At 41.7% G+C, this 19,093-nt stretch overlaps 1 protein-coding gene across 1 annotated transcript in view; it reads right to left on the reverse strand.

Moving 5' to 3' along the window:
* PSMB7 (proteasome 20S subunit beta 7) overlaps window positions 1-19,093 on the reverse strand; it is a 61,836-nt gene that overhangs the window by 27,222 nt on the left and 15,521 nt on the right. Inside the window, exon 6 of the mRNA XM_003264115.3 lies at window positions 3,763-3,821. Within this exon, the coding sequence (XP_003264163.1) occupies window positions 3,763-3,821 (59 nt within the window). The remainder of the gene's footprint in view (window positions 1-3,762; window positions 3,822-19,093) is intronic.

The following is a 19,093-nucleotide window of genomic DNA, read 5'->3' on the forward strand; positions in this document are numbered from 1 at the left end:
TATGTAAATTATACCTTAATTTAATTTAAATTTTCAAAAAAATTAATAGAGCAGTTGGCACCTGGATATGGCAGAAACCTTAAATGTAGTGTGTAAATGACAAGTTCAAAATGCAGTGATAGGTTGGCCCTGCCCAATAAATGTTGTAGTAGCTAGTTTAAAAAATAGAATTAGATGATATTTTATTAATATTTTTATGTAGCCAATATACTTAAAACAGTACCATTTAACATATAATCAGTATAAAAGTTATTGAGGTGTTTTTAAAGCTTCCTGTATTAAGTTTCTGAAACCTGGTGTGTTTTCCACTTACAGACCCTCTCAACTGACATTTCAAACGCTCGATAACCACGTAAGGTTAGTGCTGGACAGTGCAGCTAGAGATGACGAGAACACGAGACAGGTTTTTAAGGAGGGAGGAACTTGTATTCCATAAATACTATAGTCCAAAGGCCCAGCACTATCTAAAGTACAGGTTTGTAGATCAGGAAACAGAAGGACTTTGGGCTTCCTCTAATTTGTTATTTGTTTTAACAATAAAGCCAAGAGTTTGTTTCATAAGTCTAGCCTAAAAATTACTGTTGGTTACACAATTTGTTATTACAACAGCCTAAAACTGCCCCTTTGCAAAGCAATTCTCTGTAAGTGAGTGGCAGTTACTGTCCTGGCAACCCATTCGAGGTGTGAAAGGCAGCAGTGCTGTTCTCCTGGCTTTCTGTCTGAGACACATCCAGAAGCCTTTCCACACTGAAAGGAAACAGCAGGCTTAGTCACCCAATTCTGTGGTCTCTAATTAGGCAAGAAAAGTTATCCAGGGCTTTTTGACACAGAAAGAAAGTCTCCCTGGAAAGAAGGAAAACAAAAAGTTTGGAAATTTTAAACCAAAATGTCTTTGTTGTTATGAGTTCTATATAGACGCAGAACCACCAATGACAGACACTTTGGCTGGATCTAAAATGGTGTCCTCTCAACTCTGCTAGGCAGTCTTGGCCTTCATTTAATATTCACCAAAAGCAACAGTGTGGTTAGCACAGTTAGTGGCTTGGTCTTCACAATAAATGTTTCCTACTATTAACATCTCTTTAGATTTTTAAACAACTAATCTGCTGACAGCTGTTACTCTATTATGTGCCTTCTGTTTACTTTTAAACTCAACCACTAAAGAAGAAGGTACCACCTTCACCTTAATAAAGTGATTTTCAGCCAGACACGGTGGCTCACACCTGTAATACCTGCACTTTGGGAGGCCAAGGTAGGCAGACTGCTTGAGCTCAGGAGTTCCAGACCCACCTGGGCAGCATAGTGAAACCCAGTCTCTACAAGAATTGCTTGAACCCAGGAGGCAGAGGCTACAGTGAGCCAAGATCGCGCCACTGCACTCCAGCCTGGGTGACAGAGTGAGACTCTGTCTCTCCCTTTTTTTTTTTTTTTTTTTTTGAGACAGAGTCTGGCTCTGTCACCCAGGCTGGAATGCAGTGGTATAATTCGGCTTGCTGCAACCTCCGCCTCCCAGGTTCAAGTGATTCTCCTTCCTCAGCCTCCGGAGTAGCTGGGATTACAGGCACCTGCTACCACGCCTGGCTAATTTTTTGTATTTTTAGTAGAGACAGGTTTCACCATGTTGGTCAGGCTGGTCTCAAACTCCTGACCTCAAGTGATCCATCCGCCTCGGCCTCCCAAAGTGTTGGGATTATAGGCATGAGCCATTGCGCCCAGCCGAGACTGTCTCTAAAATAAAGTGATTTTCACTGATTGTCGGTGTGCATATGGTTTCAATAACAAGTGAATAAAAACCAGTTACCTAAAATTGTCCATTTAATAATCAATGTGAAATAAGAATATGGCCAACCTGTTTCAAGGTCTCACAGCTAATGCTCCCAGTTATGGACACAACTGATCTAAAAAACATTCTTCAGATTGATAATATCAATTTTATTGAAGGGATGCTGACATTCCCCTTTACTTCCCAAAATCACATCAAATATTCAATTCACAGCCTTTGAACCATTTCAAATCCAAACTCTAAATAAGGTAAAATTACTTTAGTGGAGTGTTAAAGTCACTTCTAATGTACCTCATACTCTCAACTTTTCCTACAATTCTCATTTTTCTTTAACATATGGAAGTCCTAATCAACTGGAAATAGACAAACCTTTCAGGAAGATTTGAAAAGATTAATGTGTTTTAAAGAAGGGTTTGGTATTAATGAGGTGATTTTCTAAACAAAACTGAAGAGTACGCCTCCCTGTACCTCTGTGAGTTCTAATGGATGCGTAGAACCTTAGGAACTCCTCTCCTACAGTTAGAAAACTGGGGAACTTTTTTCCTTTTCTTTTTCTAAGTGACCTAGTATTAATATATCCTATTTTTTCTCTATATTTAAGAAGGCCAAATAGAAAATAATGCTGATATGGGAGTAACTGTTCACATTGAGAAATGAGAACAGAATCCCAATCTCATTTATTGTCTATACTTGGACCTGTTTACTAGTCTTAATTGGAACAAGACACTATCATTTTTAGTGTAAAACACCTAAATTCTATATACTATGTTTTAATTCCTGCAGCTATCCGAGAAGCAAAGAAATCTAGCCGAGTGACCAAGTCACTTATAAGAGCTATCCCCATGTACCGAGGGTAGGTATCGCCGTTTCCAGCAGAAAACCCCTGTCTGTCCTGGCTGATCAGTATCTTTAATCCTACTTTCTCTGGCTTTGACGGCACTTGGTCCAAACCTAAAGGGCAGAGAGAGCTTCAGAGTTCCAATGACACTTGGTGCTCCAATGACAATGAGATGATGGAAGAACAAAGTATTTTTAATAAGCAATCTTTTCCAAAGATGGCTGGACATAAGGCACTGTCAAAAAGCAATTCCAGAGACACTCTCTGGTCCCTAAACAATTCTGCAAAGTCAGAAATGGCAAAAAACCTACATACTAAGAAATAGGGTAAACCACTCATAAACTACCTATTAATTGTTGAAAAGAAGTTGATACTCCCCATCAAAAAATTAACAACCATCAAAAAAGCTGATGTGCCAAATGCTGGTTTAGCAGCAAGATGTAGTGCCACGGAGGAGTAACGTGGTACCATGATGGATCCAGGCATATTCAACATTCCTGCGACAGTGACCATGGAAGAGCTATGCATTTGTCCTGAAGATGTAGGGGGTGGGGGGTGGAGACAATCTATCATTAAAGTAGACTTAAGTGAAGTATCATTCAGAAGATACCACCTTCCCCCACCACCAAAGAAAATACAATAAAAGAATATCTCATACATGTATCTGACACACTAGATCATTACACTCTGAGATGATTCCACCACATGCATGGTCTTGTCCCCATCTTCTGCCAGATGCAGAATCACCTATAGGGATTTTTAAAACTGCCTCCATTTTCAGGTCACATCTCTGTAACATGCAAAGACATACACATCTGAGATATTGTGACACAGAAAGCTTGGTGCACAAGAAAACATTCCACGTTACCACCGCATTTACAGTCAAGAAGATTCCTAGACAGCCCAAAGCCCAGAGCAAAAAGCTGGAGAGCGCTGGCGCCTCAAGCCCAAGGAAGGGCACAGCTGGGCCACTACAAAAGGAAGCTGGTCTCTTCGGCAAACAGACCATCTGTGCCAAAGAACATTCCAACTAACAACAGTGCTGTACAAGCTCGGAAGGAATCAGCAATCAATTTGTAAATGTTCAAGATAAAACCACAAAAATCTTTGAAAGAGAATAAAACTGCAGGGACTTACATACCTCCATGTCTGGCCTAAACTTATCTTCAAATACAGCCATTGCTGCCAAGGAGCCAGAACCTGTAAGAAAAAGGTACACTTTTAGTGTATTTTATGATATCCCAGCTTGTCCATCTCAAGTTTACCTAGGGGCAAGAAAAACAGCCAAACATGCCCAGTGTCTCATTCAAGTACAGTGTAAATATTAATTCTACAGGGCCACATAAACCAGGTAAAACTTACCACTGTCTAAGGTAAATCTGCAACTGGTCCTACTTCCACTACTGACAGGTATAACTGTAAATTATTCACAATAAAATGCTGAAGCATGAAAATGAGGTTATGGAGAATTTGGATTTTTTTCACACAGTGACTGCCACATAATTTCCCGTGTTCTATGCTGTGAGTCTAGTGCTCCATATTGTGCCTTGGCAGGCTGCTGGGTATAGCACTAAATACCAAGCCAGTTCCAAAGAAAAGATTGTTTTAATGAGCTGGCCCTGGTAGTCACCTTGACACGCAGGGAAGAAACTATCGCACCAGCAATGGTAATAGGACTGCGAGCAGCAGCCACCAGGTTATTCCAGCTACAACTGTAAAACACTTTATTATGTGGCATTTATTTGGAGCTATTATTTTTAGTTTGTACTTTGAAGAGTAACAGCTGAATAGACAAAATGACAAAGAAACAAAAATTTATTATCCCAATAGCAAATGGCTGAAAGGTTATGCTGCATAGATATTAACAGATAGCAAATTTATCCCTACAAAAGTAGGATGTAAAGGCATTACAAATAAGCATGGGCTCCCTTTGAATGGATGCAAAAGGCAGCTAAGCACTCCTTGAAAATTTAAATTTGCTTTGTTCAAAAACCAGAGAATCTTTAGAAAATCATCATCTTGTCTTTACAGGTCCTGGCAATATTTCAGGATACTCCACTTTTGGAGAGAGGATAGAGTTGCCCACAATTTTTTACTCCAATTAGAAGATTTTTTTGGCATTTATTACTTTTTAACTTGTTTTGCATAACACTATCTATTTAGCTGGGTCACAGAGAAAACCATATTTTCTATTTAAAATGATTTGTGTACATCGCTTGACCACCTCAATGGTTTAGCAAAGGAAAAAGGCAGCGATTAAACAGTTTCAAATGAGGTGTCCTGCTGATTTTATCAAGTCTGCTGAATGTATAATGAAAAAGGAGAAGCTGACAGCAACGCCGCATTGAGAAAATACAGACTACCTTATCTGAACCATTTAAGGAGGTCCAATTATAGATCAAATTTAAAGGGTAGAAACAGCAGATTTACAGACACAAATCAATGAACATGGTAATCCCCATGAATATGACAGATACTCCTGTTAGGGAATATTGCTGCGGTTGAGGATCATTACCTTCACAGTACCGGATACATCACATCTAAAGCAGTAGGAAGCGTCAAGTGTAGACCAGCATTATAAGCAATGACTATCCATTTAGGCTTTGGGAGCAAAAGGCAACCCCATTTCCCCCCACCTCACAATTTTTTTCTCCTTAAAAAAAAAAAAAACACTAAAATGGTGATCTAAAGGGACATTAAAAGCCCTCTGAAAAGGAGATAGAAATTAAACAGATATAAAACTAGTACACTCAGATAAAACTAGCACATATGCGAGAGCAAATTCAGCAAAACAAACCTCTGAATTTCAAAGTAAACATGTCCTTGAAGACATGGAAACAGGGTCAAACTCCACCAACGTTCTGTGAGTCACACGTTTACTCTGAGATTCAGGGGTCAAGGGAGAACGTAACCTAAGTTGCTGTTTTCAGGCCCAGGTGAGAACCAGTCTCAGACTTACTAGTAAAAGCAAGCTGGTTTTGTGTGGAAAGCAAAAGACAGCTGCCATGAACGAACGAACAAGGCAACTGCAAATGAAAAATCTCAGGAAAAAATACTTCTAGATATAGACCAATCCTGCAGAGCACTGGTGAGCAGGCTGGCCTCTTCCAACAAAGTCCAAGAATATCTCCACGAAGAGCACAAGGGTAATCAACCAGAGGCCAGAAATAAACATTTAAAACAGGACAGGGAGAAGGCAGGTATTTAGCTAGGAGCTAACAACTTGTGGAAAACTGTAATGAATTGTTAAAAAAGAAAAACAAGCTTACCTTACAGGCATTTGTCCTTAAAAATCACTAGCTGTTTTTTTCTCCGGGGCCATTCCTTTCTTTGGCAGTTTCACATTAATTTTTTTTTTTTTTTTTGCTCTATTCTTTTTCCTAGGCACATATATTTCCTTCTGCTTAGCTTCACTCAATAATTTAAGAAATGAAAAATATTTCCCTCCCCAAATAATTATTTCTTTAAAACCTTTTTCCTGGCCAGGCGCAGTGGCTCACGCCTGTAATCCCAGCACTTTGGGAGGCCAAGGTGGGCGGATCATGAGGTCAGGAGATTGAGACCATCCTGGCTAGCACAGTGAAACCCTGTCTCTACTAAAAATACAAAAAATTAGCCAGGCATGGTGGCGGGCGCCTGTAGTCCCAGCTACGCGGGAGGCTGAGGCAGGAGAATGGCATGAACCCAGGAGACAGAGTTTGCAGTGAGCCCAGATCGCGCCACTGCACTCCAGCCTGGGCGACAGAGTGAGACTCCGTCTCAAACAAACAAACAAAAAAACCTTTTTCCTGCCTAGAAACAATATTACAGACAAAATTTCTATAAGTGGAAATAACACACTAAACCCACAGACTCTTGGAACAAAAGGGTTTCTCCAATGTGGGGAGGCTCTCTACATTATCAGACAGGCAATTTTGTTTTTTGTTTTGAAGAGCTGAAAGGTGTAAGACAAGTAAACATAGGACTTGGGGCTTTTACTACAGTGTACTTCTGGCTTCCCCTTTTTATACCTCAAAAAAAAAAACATATATACACACACACACACACACACACACACACATACTCTCTCTCTCTCTCGAGAAATTTTCTGAAAAGCAGGAGCCTCCCAACCTGATTCTGCTTCCCATGAAATCAAAGACAAGTGGGCCCCAAAATAAACTTGAAAAGGGAAATTCAACATTAAAAATAATTTCTAAATCACTTGCAAATTAGCTCCTGCTCCCAGCTTTTCAGGAAAGGAGGACTTTGGCGCCCCCTTTTCAGAAATACACAGAAGTGTTTGGAGATAGAAAATCTGTCAACAGGTTTGTAGGTATCTCTGAATCTGTGTCTGCCATTTAGAAAACTGGGGTGAGAATTTCAAATACAACTGCAATTGCCTGAAGTGACAAGAGAACATAATTTCAGGGCAATGCAGTGGAGTACACAAGGAACAAGAAGTTGGCCATTAAAAAAAAAAAAAAAAAAAAAAAAAAAGATGGTAAACTCAGACCAGTATTCTTTAAAGAAAATTTCATTCAAGTTTCCTAGATACTGGTCCAACATCCAAAACTATATACAATAAATCACCAGTCAAATGCCATTCTAGTACAGCCACCATGTGACCTGTAAAACGTTAATGTATTATCCTCTTTTCCCTATAAACCTCTAATAATGCCCTGAGACATTGTTATTTCAGCATCAACTACCTAAGCTGGCACTCTCTTCATAAACAAAACCAAGGTGAAAATCTTTTGAAGGATCATTTGCTCTGATTTTTTATTCCAAAAGCAGAGATATCTTAGACATCAGAACTATCTGGTTTCCCATTAAAGAACAGATACACAGAAAAGCCAGGGGACAGTGTGGCCAGGACTGGGCCTCTGCTGTGCACTCGAGTGTGCCAGTGAAGGAAATGCATGTCAGAGAGGACGTGCCCTCCACAAATGCAAGCTATGCTCCATGAGCAAGGGTGAGGCCTCAGAGAACTTACTCCAGTCAGGAGAAGGAAGCCAAAAGAGAAGAACAAGGGCCTTCTGCTGAGCACCCGCCAGGTGCCATGTGGCCTATCTTAGGTCATTTCATCATCCTCATAGCAACCCACTAACGTGAGAAAGCTCCTTGCCTAGGACCACACGAAAGAAGCACAGGGGCAGGATTCCTGTCTCAGCTGTGACCCTATGTCGCGCTCTCATACAGAAAGTCCTATATGCAACAATACAGTTGAGAGAGGACACGCCAGACCTTCCACGACCAGGTTTCTACCTCTTTCGGCTCCCTCCCATCCCCCATACACACCCCTGATACTCCACCAACACCACACTGCCCATAATTTCCTAAATGCCCGTGCCAGTTCAAGCCTATCTCACAGAGCACCTGGCAGTCCAAGAACTCCCAGTTACCCTTCAAACTCCAGCTGATCACTTCTTCCTAGAACCCTTCCTTGGTCACCCCCCTCCCACAGGGTTTATCACTCTCATCTCTGCAACTTGTCCATCCTTTCATATCTGCAGCCTCCATCCCCAACAGTCTCTGACACATGGCAGCATTAGGAGAGACGCTTATTGAATTAAGCTGCACTAAAAGTGAGGCCAACTATCCAAATGAGGGAGCCAAAAAAAACTCTGAGCTGCCCCTGAAGGCGTGAGGATAGCAGTAAATGCCTGGATAAGGTGTAAAGCAATATTTATCGCCTAGTTTACCATATTAGGCTGAATATAAGACAAACTCAAGTGTAGAGCCAGTTCAATTTTCAAAAAGGAAAAAGGGCCTTAAAAACCACAAAACCAAGTCCTATTATATGTCCTAGTCCAGTCCAAACCACTGTGATATCACAGGAGTGAACGGCTTTTCCTGGATTTCTGCATTATATTAATACTACTGACGCTCTCGGTCTCATCAGTAGTTTCCATGAAGCTGCTCCTTAGCAACCTTCACCAAGCCTGCCCGTTCAGCACACCCACGGTTACTGAGTACCCAGTATTGCTTCCAGAACAAAGCTCTTTAAAACAGAAAAACAAGGTGCAATTCAGTGACCAGCACTTAGAGAGGTGAATGTAAGTGAGGACACTATGATGGCTACCTAGTCCCCTCAGACTGACCTGCATCCACTGCCCTCCCCCAAGCCCACCTACACACCCTGCTCAACACCTGCCACCCCAACCCACCAAGAAGCCGGGCTGTGGAGAGACAGGGAGGCAGGGAGGACAAATGTCTCTTTCCCTTTCACCTGCAGGGCACTCCCCCATCCACTGCAGACACTCCACAGCTGCTCCAGCTAGGTCCTCATTCAAAGCTCCTCCTGCAGCCGATGCCCTGTGGAGTCCTGGAAAGAACACCTGGCCTGCTTCCCAGCTCTGTCAGGGCCGGACTCACCCACAGACCCTCTTGTCACCCACATCTGCTGAGCCCCGGGAGAAGGTGTCCCACCCTCTTGTCACCTGCATCTGCTGAGCCCCGGGAGAAGGGGTCCCAAGCACCAGTTCCACAAGGACCACACCTCCAGCCAGTCTGTTAAAATGAAACATCTTGTAACAGCAGGCCCACTGGCTTATAAACAAAATTACTAGCTCCTCTAAGAATGTAAAATAAAAGCCCTGAAACTCAGAAAAATACATGCAACATGCAGAACATTAATAACTAAGAAGAGCTCACAGATAAATACATCAAGATTCCAACGGAGAAGACAGTAGTTTACAAGAGAAAAGGCAGTGGCCTATATACATTAAGCAACACTGATCAAGTTCACTAGCAATCAAAGAAATATGAATTGAAGTAAAATAACTACCTTTTGCCTTTTAAATTAGCAAAGATTAAAAAGAATAATAGTGCTGACAAAGGTGTGATCAAATGGGTACTCTGACACACTTGGAGAAGCAGAAATGGATAGAACTCTTCTAATGGGCAATGCAGAAACATCAGTTGGAAATCATACAGTTATACATACCCACCAAACCAGCAAGTCTCTTAGGGACTTATTCTAAAGAAACACATGGACAAGTACCCAAGTCACGTTCTTAAAAGATCACTGTTTAGATTAAAGGGGAAAAAAAAATACCTGGAAGTAAATGTAAAGGTCCAACAATCAGGAGCCAGGGAAAATAAACAATAAAATACTATACACACAGACATTAAACATGACAAAGTAGAACTACATTTTTTTGGCAATGGGAAGATACCCATGCTATAGTATTTAGTGGGGGAAAAACATGTTCTAAAGCAAAATTAACAGACACACTTATGCACTATATATTATACAAACCTGGAAGCACATAAATCAAAATATGAAGCTTATTTCTGGGTGGTGCTATTTTTTGTTTACTTGTATTTTTTAATTTTTCTTCAAAGTGCATGCATTAATAGCAATTTTTTAAGGTATAAAAAATTGGAGAAAATCCAACATTATGAGGGGATGGAAAAAACAAGCAAAAGACCAAGACTTTGCTAGCTGTCACAGTCTTTCTGTATAACAGCAGCAGCAGGCAGCTTATTCCTTAAATTTGTATACAAGGGCCTAAAGGTCAATCCATCCATGAGTCAACAGACCCAAAGAACAACAGCAATCAATCATCACAAACAAATACAATATGACTCTCCTGCCCACTGTCCTTAGGAGGGCTTCCTTAGGACTGTCTTAGAGGTACAATCATCTTAATAATGAAGTCCTCTGAGCGTTTCAGCATGGGGCTAGACTCCACTTATCCAGAAGTGTACTCTTGGCAAACACAGCACTGAACAAACTACAACAGATGCACACGGTATTTAAGAACTTTCACAGCACAGTCACATCAGTTTTGTTTGCTCTTCAGGCATGGCAAGTAGTAGTAGTCCCATTTTACAGAAGGAGAATAAAGCTCAGAGATAAGGAACGTGCCCAGATCACACAGCCAGTGATAAGCAAATCTGGGATTCTGAAGCCAGATCTTTCTGAATTTAAAGTGTGCGATGTTCTTTCCATTCCACCACGTTTGCCTCTTAAATAGCAAAGCCAAATGCTTGAAATCAAGATTAGCAAGTAAGCCTGGGAGATGGAGCTATCTTTTCTTAGCTCCCCACCCCAAAAAAGCATGCTTTCAAACTTGCTTTTTCTTTATTTCAGCTCAACGATTACCACACACATCTGGATACAGTTAATTTGTGTCGTTTTGCTTGGAAATTCAAATGAGACTGGAATTTAGTTAAATGTTTTAAATGATTAAACATATGCCATTCACTGTTTAGCAATGCCACTCAAGTATCTAACAGCATTTATTTTAAAATAGCCTCATTCAAAAAAAAAAAAAAAAAAAAAAACCTAAAATTAGTCTCCACTTTCTAAAACCTCTGAAGGTGTTTCGATCTTAGCTTATCAGGATTAGTAATTCACTTTAAAACTAACTTTTTCTGAAAAAACAATCCAATTCAGGATGAAATCTGAAATTTTACAATCTAGATAATGCTTTTACTTGTTCTGTACATTTAAACGTGTTATTTTTCTATATCAGAGTTCACTAAAATACTCAACAAACTTAGCAATTCTATAATCTATGTTATTAGATATGCTAAAGAAACAGTAAAGACTGAAATAATTTCCTAAAACCTGCTGCTTCTAAGTCAAAAGCTAGGAAGGACCTGAAAGGTAGAAATTTGCTTTTTCTAATAAGGTGCTCACTAACTCTCAAGCTGGGGAAGGGGAAAACATTCATTGAGGGTCTTAGGTCCTGGACCCTGAACTCAAGAACTGGGAGTATTTGCCCCTTTTACAGACAAGGAAATTGAGACTCAACTGGTTCCAAATAGTTTGCCCATGGCAAGAGTCAATGAGAAGCAGAGCCAAGCTTTAAACCTAGGTCCTATTCTGAAGCATGGGTTCTCAAGCTCATGCACCCTTCAGAAGGGCAACTTCCCAGTCTTTCTTCAAACAACCCATTCCCAGGTGCCCACACAGCAGCAGCAGGCTCTGGGAACACCAAGAGGCACAAGAGGTGGCCCAGCCCTGGCGCTCCCTAGCTGGGCACATCACTCCGAGCTCTGCAAAGCTGCCAAAGTTGCTCCAGGAGGCACAAGCAACTGCATCAAGCACAACGTGAATGCTGCGACTGGAAACTGAGTGGCACAGCAGCCCTACCGAACTAGGTTCCTTCCCCGCACAAGGGGCAGGGGACAGGAGGCGCCTTCCTCAAAGGGTGGCTCTGAGGGTTACACAAGATGGCGCGTGTAAAGCAAAATGCTGGGGACACTAAAAGTTCAAGAAAAGCTGGCTGATGAAATTCCTCTCCGACAAGGTCCTGGCCCTCCAGGCAGCTATTTTATACAATCACTCTCAGCAAGTCCCAGGGTTGGCAGCTTTCATGGAAACAGAGGTCTTCAGAATTTCTTTCTCAAACTCATGAAGTTATAAGAGGAAGCAGGAAATGGATTTCTACTGCTTTTCCCCAAATCAATTTAACCAGATCGTCTCAGGAAAAAAAGCTGCTCCTTCTGCTGAAGAGCGGTCCATTTTAAGCAGCCAAGGACCTGTTTGCCACCGTGGCCTGCCAAGGTGTAAGATGTATGCGGCGACAACAGAGTCACACACAGGACTTTCTAATCCATCAGTGTCAGCTCTCCCTGACAGAGCGCTTACTCACACTTGCTCATTGTTAGTCAACTGGCCACTCATCCTGGGTAAAATTTGGTGCTTTCCACAGACCCACAGACTGGGATCATTTTTCACTCCATTCCTGCCTCCAAGGCCTCATCTCCTGGTACTGATGCTTGCTCTGGAGGCCGACAATGCCAATGTGTGCAGAGCTGATTGATGAATATAAAACAAGGCGGGTGCCAGGGGACCATATCCAGCCACTAGAGAGCAGTGGAGCACCTCTCACTGCTCGGTAAAACAGACGCAGGCTTTAAATGGTTTAATTGTATGCATGCATTTCATTATAAGTCCTGGCTAAAAGCTTCCTGGCGAGGCGAGGCAAGCCAAGCAATCAGACAATCTTGCATCGCTTGCTGAAATCCAGATTTGTCCTTTGTCAGCATAAACAGTTTAATTTGATGTTTTCACTCCTGAGTAAGCACTGAGTATTACATTTAAACCCCTCATGAGGGAGAAGAATGCTTCCTTTTCATCAGCAAATGTACCTCAATGTCAAAGTCTACCTTTTATTCCCAATGAATTAAAAAAAGTATTCCATTTAATTTGCTAAAAATATTTGTAAGGCATCCAACAATTTCACTCAAAAACTAATTCCTCAAGAAACGGAGTTCCTTTTCTAAATGTGATATAGTCAAAGAGGAGTTAAATTTTACCCTAATAATTTAAAACACCACTTGAAGGGAACAGGGATTTTTCTTATAATTGCAACTGCAACATCTCATTGACCTGACAGGTTATAAACACTTATTCTTCAGAAAAGACTAACGATCAGGGCATCAGGGCCTAGAATGTGAAAGATTTTATTTCATTAATGCATTTTAATGAAATGTCACAAGATATGGAGAGAGAACTTTTCCTTAAAAGTCACCAATCCCTGTTTACAGGATAAAATGGAGGACGAAAATGACCCTAAAATGCACCTATCTTAATCAGTCCCCTGCACCACAAGGCCACACGGGGAAACCGAAGCTGAGTGCAAGGCATACACCCTGCCCTGCTGCCGCAGGAATGCAGGGCCAGTGGGAGCTGGCAAGTCTCTTAAAGGTCCCCTTTACTCAGGTCCATATTTCAAAATAACTTCCCAAATTTCAGGGCATTCCACTTTAATTGATGGACTAGACGGTATTATTTTCATTGTATGGATGGAAGAAGCTAAAATTCACAGAAAGGAAGGAGGCTACCCAAAGTCACGCAGCCAGGGATGGCAGCATGGGTACATGAACCCAGATCTGGTTAACAGCAAATCCCTCATCCTGTGAACTACACAGTGAAAAGCCTTCTGATGCCTAAGATGACTTTCCACGTAGCCTGACCAATGAGGAAGTAAAAGGCATCAAGCACTAGGTCATAAGCATATAAAGGCACTTTCCTTTAGCAGGGGCGACTCTGGTCCAATTCTGAAACAAGAGCAGATAAAGATGGGCTAGTTAACCTCACTCTCTCTCAGTGGGGTTTAAAGCAAAGAACTTTAAACTGAGCATTTCCTTTAACTGTACTGAAAAGTGCTCTGGCAAGGGCTTTTACTTGGTTGTAGGCTAAGGACAATTCAAATTAGGAGACTTTGTGGTAAAACGTCAGAGCAGGGAAAAAAGGAGGAAGAGCACCCATACATTAATTCAATACCTCACCATTTTGTCTATAAAAGGCGTTTAATATTTTTTTTACACAGAATCAAGAACAAAATCCAATCTAATTAGAATAGATTAAGAACTGGCAAGAGCTGACTATATTGCATTTCCTGTAACAATATGATGAATTTTAGAAGTAAATATTTTCTCATTTCCTGATATCACGGCACCATCTATTGGCTTAGTACCACCTTTGCAGCAACCAAGAAACAAGATGCATTCATTCAACTTTCACGGGCTTTTGGTTCCCAGTTGTTTTATTCCTGGCACTCCACTGCAACATAATTTTAAGGTATAAAATCCATTCACTGCACATTTTAAATCTTCTAAAATGCATCTTATATTAATCAAAGCAGGAAAAAGTGCCAGAGAAATCTGGACACAGAGAGCTACACACAGAAAAATGTATTGACACTAAAACTATCAAAATACTATGCACCAAACATCTACATGCTGCATACAAAAGACTTTTATGTTTGGTATCTCACTTCATGCTCACACATGAAGCAAGCATTACAGAAGAAATCAATGTTCACAGTCAAACAGCTAAATGAATGTTGGATTTAAGATCTGAACCCAGGCTAAGCATAGTGGCTCATGCCTATAATCCCAGCACTCTGGGAGGCCAAGGCAGGAGGATCACTTAAGACCAGAAGTTCCAGACCAGCCTGAAAAACAGTGAGACCCCGTCTCTACCAAAAAAAGAAATTTTTTTAAAAAAATCAGTGGTGGTGCGCCCATAGTCCCAACTACTTGGGAGGCAGAGGTGGGAGGATCACTTGAGCTCAGGAGTTTGAGGGTACAGTGAGCTATAATCACACCACTGCACTTCAGCCTGGCGACAGAGCAAGACCCTGCCCCTAAAAAATAAAAACAAATAAGTTAATTAATATTTTTAAAAAGATCTGAACCCTATTTGACTTCAAAAGCCAGTTTTCATGCAGCCACACTGCCTCAAAAAAATGGCCAAAAGCAACATATCCACATAAAAAGCACACGGTGATGTACAGAGCCTGCGCACATAAAACACGACGCTTCAGCACCCCAATAACCCTGTGACCTTCCCAAGTCAAAAAAAGTAGCTTCATTTTAGAAATAGGGGTTATGAAGTTCCAGAGGTTAGGTGACTAGGCTCTGGTCAAGCAGGGCTGGGACCAAAGCGAGGGCTTCCACCTCTTTTTCTAGAATCCTAAGTGATACTTCATTCAGGGGTTTACAGAAAAGCCCGCTCTGTGTGGACAAAGCTCCTGCTGGAATAGGGTCTCCTACACCAGCACAACTCCTCCCTTGCCCAGCCCCTGGCCCACAGAGAGCAGGGACACAGACGCAATCCAGTTCCGATGGAGACACATGCTTCTAAAGCCTCTTATACATAATCAACCACATGGCTGACCCCAGCTCTGAAGAATTTCCAGCAACACACGGCTATGAAGTCCATATATATATGCCCTCTGAGGTTTTTATGAAGTAAACATGCTGCTAAATTCACACCCAATTTAACAGTTGAAAATGAATATAGAAGAAACATTTGCCATCTTAAAGTGCACTAATCTGATCCAGTGCAGGATAACTTTCAAAATCAAGTCATGTGGAGATATCAAAATACCTATACAAAGGTTGTACTTGAGTATAAAAATACAGAAAAGGTTGTACTTTAGCATAAAAATACAGAAAAGGTTGTACTTTAGCGTAAAAATACAGAAAAGGCTGTACTTTAGCATAACAATGGCAAATCTGAACTCCCTATCCATGTTCCTAAGTTCTCACTTAATTGTAAGATTCTTCTGCTCACAAGGTGAGACATCCAGCTTGTTTACTACTCTGTCCCACATCTTCCTCATTGCTCGGGGGCCCTGTAAACTGGGACTTAGTAGGTGCATTCCAGTAATTAGGAAACTGTATAACCAGTTTATCTGGAGAGAGAATTTTACCTGGATGGCCCTGGCAGTGACCCCAAGTCTTCCCTAATGGTGCATACCAATGTTTATTCCTTAAGTTAGTATTCCTAAATTGTCCAAGGACCTCATTTTCAGGAATGTCATGCTTGAAATTTTATTGATGTTAATTCTCTATGTGGATAAGCAGGCAAAAACAAAAATTTTATATACCTTGCCAATGCTGCTACAAGGAACACTGCCAAGCTAATAGCAAAAGATGGTCCCCAAGCTTCTTCTGACACTACTTCAGCTTGCCTAATAAAGAAAAGCTGGCAAGTTCAAAGAATGAGCTAATTAATCTGAGAATTAAAAGAACCCACATTATGTCTATAAAAATATAACTAAAATGCTTTCCCTTTCTTAATAAAGTCAAAAAATCTTGCCTAACTTTTAACAATGAAATGAATTGATCACCAGTAGCCTCTTCCAAATTACTCTCTTAAAAAAGAAGTAAATGAAACCGAAGGGATCCTTTTTCTTTTCGGAGAATAAACCACATGCCATGTACCAACAGGAAAAAGTCAGAGACTGAGGTTCCCATTCCCACTCACATACTTCCTTACTTGTGGTACAAGTAACCTCTCTGAGCCTCAGTTTCCTCATCTTTAAGACAGGGATGATGGCACCCACCTCACAGTGGTGCAAAGATTATATCAGTAAAGCATCCCACAACAGGTGTAGGTGCTATAGCTGGACGAACGCTGCTCTCATTATGGTCAATGTGATGTTCACAAAGGAGGTTTTAGGGCAGAAGCTGTCCAGGGGCCACAACACCAGGAGTCTGATATATTAGTCTCCCAAGTAAACTCTCAGGAAGGCCAGTCCTCAGAGAGGAGGCTCCTGGACTCAACGCTCAATGCAGATCGAGCTGTGCCGCAAGTTAAAGATGAGCAAGATAAGACAGGTGTCTTCTATTCAACGTACATTAAGAGCAGCCTTCAGGCACCTGGCTAGTAGCCAACACAGGCCCATGGGTAGACAAAATTTAGACACTCTTGTCTTCCGGTTAATTTATAGCTTCCAGCTCTTACTGTCAAATCACTCAGAAAAAAGATTAATTACAAAGTTTTGCTTTTATTCTTCATAATAAAACTCACAATCTAACTAAAACATGAGAATTCAGATGAAATATTCATTTTCTCACTTAAGCTACAATTACAGAAAGCCTTGATTCCACAGTGAATGCTAATGTTCCATGGAGGCATTTCATTTAGGAGGACCTTCTATCTTATCTGGAGTGTGAGGTTTGGTTTGTAGCTCACTCAAAATAATAAGCATGAATTAAAACAAAATCCAGCCAGGCACAGTGGCTCATGCCTGTAATCCCAGCACTTTGGGAGGCTGAGGCGGGTGGATCACTTGAGGTCAGGAGTTCAAGACCAGCCTGGCCAACATGGTGAAACCCCGTCTCTACTAAAAATACAAAAATTAGCAGGGCGTGGCTAATTATAGGCACACGCCTGTAATCCCAGCTACTCGGGAGGCGGAGGCAGGATCACTTGAACCCAGGAGGTAAAGGTTGCAGTGAGCCGAAATCGAGCCACTGAACTCCAGCCTGAGCAACAGAGCAAGACTCCATCTCAAAAAAAAAAAAAAAAAAAAAAAAAAAAAAAACCCACCAAATTTGGGCAATTCTGAGTTCTCTCTCAATACCCAACTCCTCACTCCCTCAAAAGGAAAGGAAAGGGTAAAGAAGGCGGGGAGGGGAGGGGTGAAAGAAGGGACGGGAAGGGAAAGAAAAAAGAAAAGACAAAACAACAACAAAAATCAAACTCAGATTAGGAAGAAAGCCAGCCCTGCACAGCTACGACCACGGAACAATGGCTGAAAGAAACTAAGAGAGCCACAGAGACAAAGCTCAGGCCAGTACAAAACCGTGATCTTACATTCTCTGTAAAGAGCTCCTCTTTACAATGGACTTGGATTGGAAAGAAACAAAAAGTAAAAATCACGTTGTTTTTGGGTAGTAAAATTGTGGAGATATATATGCATATATATAGTTTAATTTCCTTTGCTGCAATAAGGCTGTTTCAGTAAATACTGTTTTCAACATGCAGGACACAGAACAGTCAAAAATACAAAAACAAGTAAGTGCCCTTCGGGAATCTGTATAAATATTTTTAGTATTCAGAAGCAAGGCTTAATAGCTAAGTGAAATCACATCTGTGTGTGATTTCAAAATCACAGCAGCTGTGTTGTGCTGGGGCTTGCCAGAGATGGAAGACAAGGGTTCAAATCCCAGCTTTGTCACTTATGGGGCTGAGTGACACTAGGTAAGTTGCTAAATCTAACTTTCAGGTTTCTTGTCAGTAAAATGGCAATAATAGCATCCCTTACACTGAATTTTAACTGAAAATAATGTGCCAGCACCCAGCAGACTCTGGCACAGAGACATTCCCATAAATATGCTTTAAATTCAAAATAATACTAAGCTTTAACCAAAAAAAAAAAAAAGTAAAAGGACCTGTCACATTTACAACACTTATAGCTAAACTGGGACCACACAAATGGAACACAATCTAAACCAGCTGCATTCCAGGGGTACTGGAAACTGCTAGTTCACAAACAAAGAACAGTGGCTAAGGTTTCTAACACTAAGTTTCAGACATTCTTTAGCACAAACAAGTTGGAGCATCAGAAAATTAATTCACCATCAAATATTCATTGAGTTGCACAGGGCTCCATGAGACCCTGAGAGTGAGGCACAGATGCTGCTCTCAGAGGTCTAGAATTGTGCAGGGGCAGGAGGGACAATGCCTAGGGGAATCAAAGTGGGGCCAAGGCGGGAGTCCTGGGATCCTGCTTCACTCCTGGGAGGGACTTGCTAACTCCACCAGGGGCAGCCAGGAGGGAATGGCTTCTGGGCCACACTCAGGATGAGGAGGAGGAACACTCCAGGTAGAAATGTGTTTCTGAAAGGAGGCAGCAATGGGTGTTAGGCTCTCTTCAGAGGAGGGCAAGGGGGCTGTTGCCACAGAAGCCCAGGGCACAAGGGAAGGACAGGAAATGAGATGAGAAAAAGGGCCTAGAGCTCAGCTGAAAAGGGAGATGGCCCCAAATGAAGGCGTGACTGAACCACTGCAGCCAAGAGCCAGCAAGGAGCTGGCGCTGAGGAACGCCAGGAGAGAACGATGACAGAAACCCAGGATGTGGCCCAGGGGTTAGCTGCTGAGAGGTCTCTGTAATGACAGTGGCCATCCCTACCGCCACCACCACTGGATTCGTCCTCACCCTCAACATTTCTGGCCAGGATGCAAGCTCCCTCCCTGCCCCAGGCCTCTCACGCCAGTGCTCCCCACAGCTGTC

The sequence above is a fragment of the Nomascus leucogenys genome, chromosome 8 (assembly GCF_006542625.1).
Source record: "Nomascus leucogenys isolate Asia chromosome 8, Asia_NLE_v1, whole genome shotgun sequence".
Classification (NCBI taxonomy): domain Eukaryota; kingdom Metazoa; phylum Chordata; class Mammalia; order Primates; family Hylobatidae; genus Nomascus; species Nomascus leucogenys.